This window comes from Hypomesus transpacificus, chromosome 23 (assembly GCF_021917145.1).
Source record: "Hypomesus transpacificus isolate Combined female chromosome 23, fHypTra1, whole genome shotgun sequence".
Taxonomy (NCBI): Eukaryota; Metazoa; Chordata; class Actinopteri; order Osmeriformes; family Osmeridae; genus Hypomesus; species Hypomesus transpacificus.
The window spans coordinates 13,479,974-13,490,202 of NC_061082.1; the positions used below are offsets into that span (position 1 = coordinate 13,479,974).

General features: G+C 39.0%; 1 protein-coding gene across 11 annotated transcripts in view; it reads right to left on the bottom strand.

Annotated features, from left to right (window-relative positions):
- Nucleotides 1–2,835, bottom strand: part of stat4 (signal transducer and activator of transcription 4) — a 114,954-nt gene extending 112,119 nt beyond the window's left edge. For 10 of the 11 annotated variants that reach the window (XM_047046730.1, XM_047046729.1, XM_047046732.1 and 7 more), the window contains exons 1-2: nucleotides 2,728–2,835; nucleotides 2,358–2,489 (exon numbers count right to left, since the gene is read on the bottom strand). In XM_047046730.1, coding sequence (XP_046902686.1) covers nucleotides 2,358–2,485 — 128 coding nt within the window. In that variant the 5' untranslated portion in view covers nucleotides 2,486–2,489; nucleotides 2,728–2,835. The remainder of the gene's footprint in view (nucleotides 1–2,357; nucleotides 2,490–2,727) is intronic. The other variant, XM_047046731.1, reaches the window with a different exon arrangement.
- Nucleotides 2,836–10,229: the final 7,394 nt, after the last annotated feature.

The window sequence follows — 10,229 nt, forward strand, 5'->3', positions numbered from 1 at the left end:
GAAGAGGATAAATAGAATGTACATGAATGAATAAAAGATAGGTTCAGAAGCACAGCTGAGAATTGAGAATTTAGGCACAGGTGCCGTTTTAAAAGTATCTATTTGGCACCGGTATCATTTGTGTTTATGTGTTTTTACATCACACATTTTATATCTCTAGAACACTAGGTGGCGCTGTGTTAAAAGCTCTCACATACTTAGAGGGCATGCCATGAATGACCCCTATCACACATTTTAAAGGATAAAACAATATATGACTAATTTAAATGTGGTGGACTGATGGTTCGTCTTTTGGCATGGATCCTCTGACCATGCTGCGGATGAAGAGTTCCGAGTTTCATTACGATTGATCAAAGTATGGCTGAGATACAGCCTCTGATCCCATGTTGAGTCAACATTCTTAAATTAATTTCCAACATCATAACTTTTGAACAAATATTAATATAAAAATTGTTGTTTAGAGTTTGTCCTTGAGACCCGACCGTTGGTCCAGATACTATTCATGATCATATCTATGAGTGTGCCAAATTGCATCATTTTTCTACTTATGTTCATAGGGCTGCCATAGACTCCCAGTGGGGAAGAAGAAGAAAAAGAAGAAGAACAAAACCAACTATAACAACAGGGAGCTGCAGCCCCTTTGGGGCTTGGCCTGTAATTACAGAATAAGTGTTCCTCTCTTTTGCTATTCTGATTCCGGCGGCAGACTATGGAGTCTGGTGGCCTGCAATACTTTTCACTCGAGGCAGCTGTTGGCAGAGTCCGCTTGTCTTGAAATTCCCATAAGCTGTGCATTATATGTGCCTATTTTCCCCAATGTGAGCTGCTCATCCGAGCAATACACCTATCGCATTTCAACTTCATGTCATGAATGTTTGGATGACCAGTTTGCTTTTGCAAAAAACAACTACAACCGTGTTAATGTTGAGCAGCCTTTTCTATCGGCATTATGAGTTAAAACTAGGATACTGATTGGGTGATCGATGGCAACATCCTGTAGCAACATGGTCACATTCATAAGCATTGTCTTTTTGCAAAAAAAAGCACATGATTTCAAATGACTTCACCTGCCTTCACCGCACATCCTTGGAGACTGTACAGTTCACCAGCGCATTTCAATTGCCTTCAATGCCTGTTTTTTGAGATTCAAAAGACTCATTACCTAGCTAGTCATAACAAAAGTCTTATTTAGGCTTCTGTGCTGAACAAAATTTGAGTTGGCAGTTAAAAAAAAAAAAATCCAGCTAACCAGTTATGTTAACCAGTAAAAACTAAAAACATTTCAGCTTTTTCACGTTTTTGGGCCGAGTCTAATTTACGAATCACTATTCTGCACTTGCATATAAGCAATTCCTTGCCAGTTGCCTCTTTTTGACAAGTGTGGAGACCTCAGCTCCTGTAGCACTTCAAGCACAGTATTCCTTCCAGAGACCACTGCATTTCATATGTTCCTTGCTGGATGCATATCTTGCAAAGCCTTTTGTGCTTCCTGTCACTGATTTCAAGTTAAAGAAGCCGGTTTTTCCAGCATTAGCCTAGACCCAATACTAAACTTCCGACATGGAAGGCAAAAAGGCAGCATCAGCAACTACTGAATATTCCAGCCAGTCCCTACCATTAAACCAGCTTCTGCAAAACAAGCGTTTTGGAGTTTTATTAAACATCCGAGTAGGGTATGCTTGAAGTTATGCTTCACCTGGGCTCTGTTCCAAGATCGACAGAGCAGTTGGAGGAGCTGGGGTGGGCTGTGGGGCCACTTTTCTGACCTTGCCTGCTGCCGGCAAGGTTTTAACATATTTTTATTTTTTACAAAGCCACATCCTGATATCCATCCTTATTTTGTGATGTTGAAAGTTGAACAACCTAGCTGTGTGTTAACAGTATTACTCTTTTCACAGTTTTAACATTTGCCATGAAGTTCAAATCGATTAATAAATCTATTATAAAGGCACAACAAACGTTGATGTCCATGTTGGTCCGATACCGCTTTGTTTCAGATTAATGTTTTTATGCTGTTTGTGCAGTGGGAAAAGAGACTGGATCAGATAACAAGCTTCAAATATTTTATGGGGGAAAATCTCAAAGGTTTTTCATTACTGTTTCTATTAAAGCTAAGAGTGCATAAAATAACTGATGGAGCAAAGTCCCCCCCAGGGTGCAGGGCCTGTAGGAGCCACTGTTCTATGTTCCCCTATGTTTTACTCCAATTCCAGTTATTAAACCATTTCAATCAGCTAATTATTATACTACATTTTGCTAAATCAGGTGTGTTGGATTAGGGTTGGAATGGAAACTACAGGATCATGATAGCTCTGTCTACAGGAACAGGTTTTGAAAGCCCTGTATTATACACTCACCAGTCCTGGCTCTCAATCCAGTTGGCAAGCACCTGCCGAATATCCATAGGGAAGTTGTCATCATACAGATAGTCCACTTGTTCCAGATATTTTATTTCAAGCTGCTGAATCTGTTTCCATTGACTCATGCTGCTGAATAATCAAATAGTGAAAACGAAAAGAGTAAGGGTTGAATCTATCAAAATGTTTTCATCTTTAAGCTACAATGTACTTTATTATGTAATATCCCAAAGGTCAAATGTTGAACGAAACAAAGGACAGACAACTAGAAGAGAAACTATTCTTATACCCGTCAAACCCTAATCATGGTAATCAAGATTCTTGGAGGGGGGGGTATGTTTTTTAGAAAACATAAATTAAACAACCCTACCTGAGTATTTTGGTCTGCAGGTCTCAAAATGTCGATTGAACCTATGGTATTGTCTATGGAAACTAACACAGTATGACCTCCTTTCTATGCTTCCTGTTTCTTTTTTACATAGACACTCCTACCACTAAGTTACATTACTCAATTACATTCACACAATAAATACACTGTATGCCAGAGCCAAATGCATCATATTTTACAATGTCCAGAACTATGCTTCTATTGACTTATATTTTATAAAACAGTTTGTCAAAGTTTGATATGAAACAGGCTACATATTATTGTAAAGATTCATTATTCAGTTTATCAACGATGTCACTAAACTTCCGGTGGCGCTGCTCTGCTGAAGAACTGCACACTTGCCGTGAAACAACTCAAATGTATCAATATCATTGCTTGTTAAACTAAGAAAGTAAACAAAATGTTATATATCCTCCTTGGAACAAAAAAAAATTCCCAGTTCTCTGAATGTTACACATGTCTTGAAAATGTAATAAGCACATTGATGCACACTTTAATATATTTTAAATCATAACGGGAACTCGTTTTCAAAGCGAATGATATTTCGTAGACCTCCGGTGGAAAGTCCTCTCTTAGTACTGTGAAAATTACCACAATATTCCTCATAGTATTACCGGTTTTGCAAATTCGCCTTCAGAATAAGACCAGCTGATGTGACAAAACATGTTAATTTGGTGTAACAAGCATTAGCATTAACAAGTTATGGTGGTTAATATTTCAAGTATGACCAGGTTCAAAAGTGTAATAAATCATGATGGTTAAAATTATAGGCCCTTTTGAAAAAATACAGCTTATCTATAGGCCTACTAGGCAATAAATCATGTCACAAAATGTACATAAGGTTAAGCATAAAGATAAAAAAATGAATTTCAGAAGCATGAAAGCATATTCTCACATTCCCGAATACATTTCACCACCATGTTGAGGGGACTCAAGAGGTAGCCCACAAATGGAATCTTCCTGGACATTCCTGAATCAATTTCATCCTCGTGTTGAGGTGGCACAATAAAAAAAAAATATCATGTAAACTAGTGTTCTTAAACCCTGGTCCTCGTGGACCAATGTCCTTTATATTTTGGACATCCCCAGCTCTGCAGAAGCTTGATAATGACCATTCGTTTGAACCATGTGTTGGAGCAAGGAAACATCTAAAACAGACAGGACTGTGGGTCCTGAAGACCAAGGTTGAAGACCACTGATGGAGACAACCAGCAGCGTCACCAGCCATTTTTACCAAGGTAGCAGCCCCGAAACCTTTAGTGTAGCCCCGAATATAATTTGTATATCTTGACTAAATAAAACAATGTAACCTGTGTCATGTGTGAGTTTTCGTAACATGCTGTAACAATATGTCAAAATAAAGGAAGTATCTCAAGCATGTCAGTGAACATCTCTAGCTCTAGCTAACTATCTGAGGGTGTGTGGGTCTGATGATCCACGCTGAGTGACACTATTCAGTGACAGCAGGAAGAGACTAGAGGAAAAATGGCAGAAAGTAGTAATTAATTTACATTAATTAATTTACATTAATTAGATGTTAAAACCTTTTATTTTAATGTGTATTTATTCAGGGGCTAATCTAGGTTCCCACTTTTGGGGGGGCTAAGCCCCTAGATAAAACCTATTATTTTTCCTGTGACCCAGAAAAACTAGGGGGGTCTGGTTACCCCAGGAGAAATTTTGAAAATATCCTTTTAAATAGTGTCCTCTAGTGGGTTTTAGGAATAGACATGAACACATTTAGATTTATTATATATATATTTCTTTTTATATAAAACATTTGGGGGGGGGCTAATGAAAGTTTTGGGCGGACTCAAGCCCCCCCAAAATAGGGCTAGATACTCCCATGTATTTATTCGACAGTATTTTATGTATTTTCCAACCTTTTTGAAGTTCATTTGGCAATTTAAAAAAGGAGTTTGTCTCAACGTTTATTTTGAAGTAAAACTAAAACAACATGAAACAAACCAGAAGTACATTTCTTTATTGAGGCTGCCTTCACATTGCTCCGCTGGAACAACTAAGCAATAGTTTACACAGACTGTGAAGTCAACACATTATTTGTTGTAGTGTGACCATATTATATATATATGTGTGATCTTATAAAGACGGTGAAAGCTGTCATTCTTGCCGCGGGATATGGAACGAGGTTGCAAAGAGATGTCGAAAACAGCACCAACGAAAGATTTAGCCGACCGGGGCCTGTACTACAAATCAAGATTTGGCGTTAGCGAGGTAACTTCAGGTTCATCCAGGGTTTTCTGTAGTACGACGGTGGATCACTTGTTACCGGGGTAGATTTATTATACTTCGTATAAAAAGTATACTATTATCATGTTACTTAAAGTATACTAGCGGTGTACTTATTTATATACTTTTTTTGTACTAAGTAAACTGAATTGGACCATTTTTTTTTGTACACTTTAAATTACACTTATAGTGTATTTCAAGGTTTACTTTTGAATACTGCAAAGTAGCCTGTGTAGTGCACTTTCAGTTCTTCAAGTATACTTCCTCAAGTACTTCAAAGTATACTTTGGAATACTCTTAAGTAGCCTGTGTAGTGCACTTTCAGTTCATCAAGTATACTTCCTCAAGTACTTCAAAGTATACCTTGGAGTACTTTAAATTAACCTATGTCGTGCACTTTCAGTTCATGAAGTATACTTCCTGAAGAGCCTCAAAGTATACTTTGCAATACTTTCAAGAGCACTTTCATTTAATGCAGGTACTTTAAGAAGTAAACTTCTAAATTTAATTTTACTATTACTTACTAATGTATTAAAATGTTTAGGGGCCCCTCAAACGCCTCAGATCTTAAGTCACTTGACGAGACCGGAGCCCTCACAACATTTCACTGCAGATTCTTAGCTGAAAGAAGCTATTCACTGCGTAAGCGTTAACGTTGAACATCAAATGACACATCCATAAACATAATAAAGAATAGACGCCGCATCGAACGCTACTGCCTACTGGCGCTGACGAGCCGTGGGGCCGCCATCTTGGAAAGGTCACTTGCTCCACTCAGTGTAATCTGTTTGGTTGGGGCAATGAGCTGTCAGCGCATTTAATTAATCATACCGCACTGAATACCGAACTGATTTTCACACTTTTTTTAGGCTGCAAAGGTCATACATGTAGCTATGATACAGGCCACATGTTTCGGCGTATTTTAATATTCATCGTGGGCTTAACAGTAATATAAAATTCTGATATAGGCTATGATATAAAGTGACGTCCGAGGTCAAAACTGGGAACATAATTCCCGAAAGGGGGGGGGGGGGGGGGGGGGGGGGGGGGGTAATGGGGACATTTCCAGTTTGACGATCAATCTGATTGAAAAACATAATATTGTGTCTTCATAAACATAGGGACAGGCAACCAAAAACGGGGACTGTCCCATGAAACTGGGTACGTCTGGTCACCTTACCCTATGATAGGTATTTGCAAATCATACATAATAGAGAAGCAGAAACAGATAGTGGCAGTTAAGTCAGATATTAGTTGAAGAAACAATATATGATTATTATTATAACATTATATTAGAGTCTACTTGAAGCTGATTTGTTTTGGTCTGTCACACACATGTAACAGATGTGTTCAGGGCATGAACAGGCACAACCCAATGGGTTTTGTCATGTATTTCGCTCCTGCAAAAGACAATGGAACAACAAATTTATGGAGAGAGATACAGTGCCCTCCAAAAGTATTGGAACAGTGAGGCCAATTCCTTTATTTTTGCTGTAGACTGAAAACATTTGGGCTTGACATCAAACGATGAATGTGAAACCAGAGATCAACGTTTCAGCTTTTATTTCCAGGTATTTACATCAGGATCTGATGCACAAATTAGAAAATATCACCTTTTTGTTCGAACCCACCCATTTGTCACGTGAGCAAAAGTATTGGAACATATGACTGACAGGTGTGTTTTGTTGCCCAGGTGTGTCCTATTACATACATTATTCAATCAATAAATACCACTGAATGTCTACACTCAGGTTCAGATTGGGTAAGATAGGTTTTGTCTATGCAGACTGTATTCAGAGGTGAAAACAACATGAAAACCGGAGCGCTGTCTTTGGGTGAAAAACAAGCAATTGTGAGTCTTAGAGAAGATGGAAAATCAATCAGAGCCATTGCAGAAACATTGGCCATAGCCAGTACAACCATTTGGAATGTCCTGAAGAAGAAGAAAACTACTGGTGTACTAAGTAACAGACGTCGAACAGGTAGACCAAGGAAAACATCAGCAGTTGATGACAGAAACATTGTGAGAGCTGTAAAGAAAGACCCTAAAACAACTGTTAGTGAGATCAGCAACAACCTCCAGATGGCAGGAGTGAAGGTATCACTATCTACTGTTCGCAGAAGACTTCATGAACAAAAGTACAAGGGCTACACCAGAAGATGCAAACCACTCATTAGCAAGAAGAATAGGAAGGCCAGGCTGGAATTTGCCAAAAAGTACAGAGATGAACCTCAAAAATTCTGGGACAAAGTTTTATGGACTGATGAGACAAAGATTAACTTTTACCAAAGTGATGGAAAGGCTAAAGTTTGGAGAAAGAAAGGAACTGCTCATGATCCCAAACACACAAGCTCATCTGTGAAACACGGTGGAGGTAATGTCATGGCTTGGGCTTGCATGGCTTCTTCTAGGACGGGCTCATTAATCTTCATTGAGGATGTAACACATGATGGCAGCAGCAAAATGAACTCGGAAGTCTACAGAAACATTTTGTCTGCCAATTTAAGGAAAGATGCAACCAAACTGATTGGCAGAGCCTTCATCATGCAGCAAGATAACGACCCAAAACACACTGCCAAAACAACAAAGGAGTTCATCAGGGGCAAGAAATGGAAGGTATTAGACTGGCCAAGTCAATCTCCAGACTTAAACCCTATAGAGCATGCATTTTACCTGCTTAAGAGGAGACTGAAGGGAGGAACCCCACAAAACAAACAACAACTGAAAGAGGCTGCAGTGAAAGCCTGGGAAAGCATCAAAAAGGAAGAATGCAAAAGTTTGGTGACGTCAATGGGTCACAGACTTGCTGCAGTTATTGAAAGCAAAGGATTTGCAACTAAATATTAAGTCTTATTCACTTAAATATGTTTTAAGTATATCTGTTCCAATACTTTTGCTCACATGACAAATGGGTGGATTCAAACAAAATGTGATATTTTCTTAGTTGTGCATCAGATCCTGATGTAAATACCTGGAAATAAAAGCTGAAACGTTGATCTCTGGTCTCACGTTCATTATTTGATGTCAAGCCCAAATGTTTTCAGTCTACAGCAAAAATAAAGGAATTCGCCTCACTGTTCCAATACTTTTGGAGGGCACTGTATGTCTCAAAAGTATTCGTAACTGCAAGTACCATGATCCACAAATGTTTCACGATTTACAAATGTGTTTTGCGATCCACAAAAACAAAATTCTAACTTGTGATTTGTAAGTTGGCATTTACATAAATGTGCTATGATTTGTACACATAGAGTCCATTCGTAAATATACAATTCGCGTGTGAAGTGTTGAATCTGCATTTGTGGATCGCCCAATACACGAGTGCAAATCCTTCTTCCTATGACGTAATTTTGAGACAATCGTTTCGGTCTTTTGCGATCCACACACAAATGACTTTCTTTCTGATTCACAAATGGAAGCCTCCCCCCCCCCCCCCCTTTCGACAGTGCCAACCTCTCCGGTAGGTGGCAGTGTTGTCCTCTGCCTTGATGGTTGTACGCCAGCGCGTTAAAGGATTTTGCCGCCTTTAGGGCGCTATCAGATTCTTAAAGCTATGGCTGGACAAGGATCGACTCCTGATGGTGTGCCTTCGACAGTAAGTAAAGATCGCTTGAAAATTCCTTACTCGCTTAACAGCGAGATAGTAAGCCAGCTAGCTAGCTAATAAAATGTGTAACTTTGCTAAGAGAAGTGATTGTAATTGCTGTATTTTTGATTGTAATTACATTACCTTACTACTTTGGTTCTTGTTAATTAGCTAGCTACTGTTAGCTGTGCCAATCATTAACAATGGAGCTAGCTAACTAACTAGCTTTCGGCAGTGAAATGATAGGCGGCAGAGTTGTTCGATATAAGATTAGGGAGGACAAACCCGTTTGAGCGTTTTTCCTGAAATACGTTGTATTAGTTATTCCTGGGGAAATTATGGAATTAAATGACATTTACGATACTAAAATACGTGTGCACAATAATATCAACAATATTTGCTAAATGTAGACGTTTATAAAGGTTTTGAATTTTACCTCGAAGCTACTTCCGTTAATCAGCAGTTTGTGAAAAAGAGGCTACTTTTAAGAAAGCGATTTTGGATGTAAACTACTTTAACATGTGAGCTGATTAGCCAGTATGAGTAAGATATGTATACAGTTACATTAACAAACCTCTTGCTTGTAAAGTATTTCGTCTTAAATACGATGGGAACACATCACATTAACAATTCTAAAATGCTTGACACGCCAAATGTTGTCTTTTTTTGTCAAGCGTCCCTGAAGCTCAGATTCCGAGTCGAGTTCCATGAAGCTATTTCTTTGCAGTGAATGGGTGCAGGCACTCATCGGACTTAAACTCAAATATCTCAAAAGTCCCAACTGGAAAATGTTAGCGGTTTCACAGTCCTGTAGATGAAATGTTCCTGAACAGATTGACATCAAGTTAAGGTTGTGGCATTAAAGTTCAGGTTAGTAGCCAAGGGTGTAAAGACCACTCGGCTAATTACATACGTCTTAAACTGTTAAAACGCCAGTGCCACATTCTGGACAGTATTCACACAGGCATTTGCTCAATCCTAGTTTTTGGGCCTACTAGCTTGCATGTTTTTAGATGTTTATCTGCTACAAATGAATGAGTTGTCTAAAAATGAGTTGGAACAAAATACCACTATTAAGTGTGCCCTTTGCGCCCCTCCCCCCACCTGTCACAGGGCCAGGCTGCTGTAACTTGCTAGCCAACCTTTACTGAGGGGACTGTTTGAACGCGCTGGAATATATATTTTTTAATCTTTATGTATATTTGAGACCACAGATTAGTAGATGTACGTTTCCACTATATGTTAACCGATTTAAAGGGCGATCCGATTAAATAAGCGAAAACAAGACACATCTGTCCATATTTTGTTAGTGAAGCAGGGGGAGGAATGCTCGTGGAAAGGTAACTAGCTGGGTAGAGCGATGGGGAGTTTGTTAGCACTAAAAATGTGGCTCTAAAACAGGGGCACTCCTAGGACATAAGCTCAATTATAAAAAATCCCCCAGCTGGGAAATGTTTGCGGTTTTCACAGTCCTGTAGAGGAGACCTTCATGAACACATTGACATCAAATTGAGGCTGTGGCATTGAAGTTCAGGTTAGTAGGCAATGGCTCAAAGTACTCTTTTACAGACCTCTCAAAATTGGAAAACCTCTGTGCCACGTACGGGATGGTATTCACCCAGGGATTGGCTCTAATTTGAGTGACAG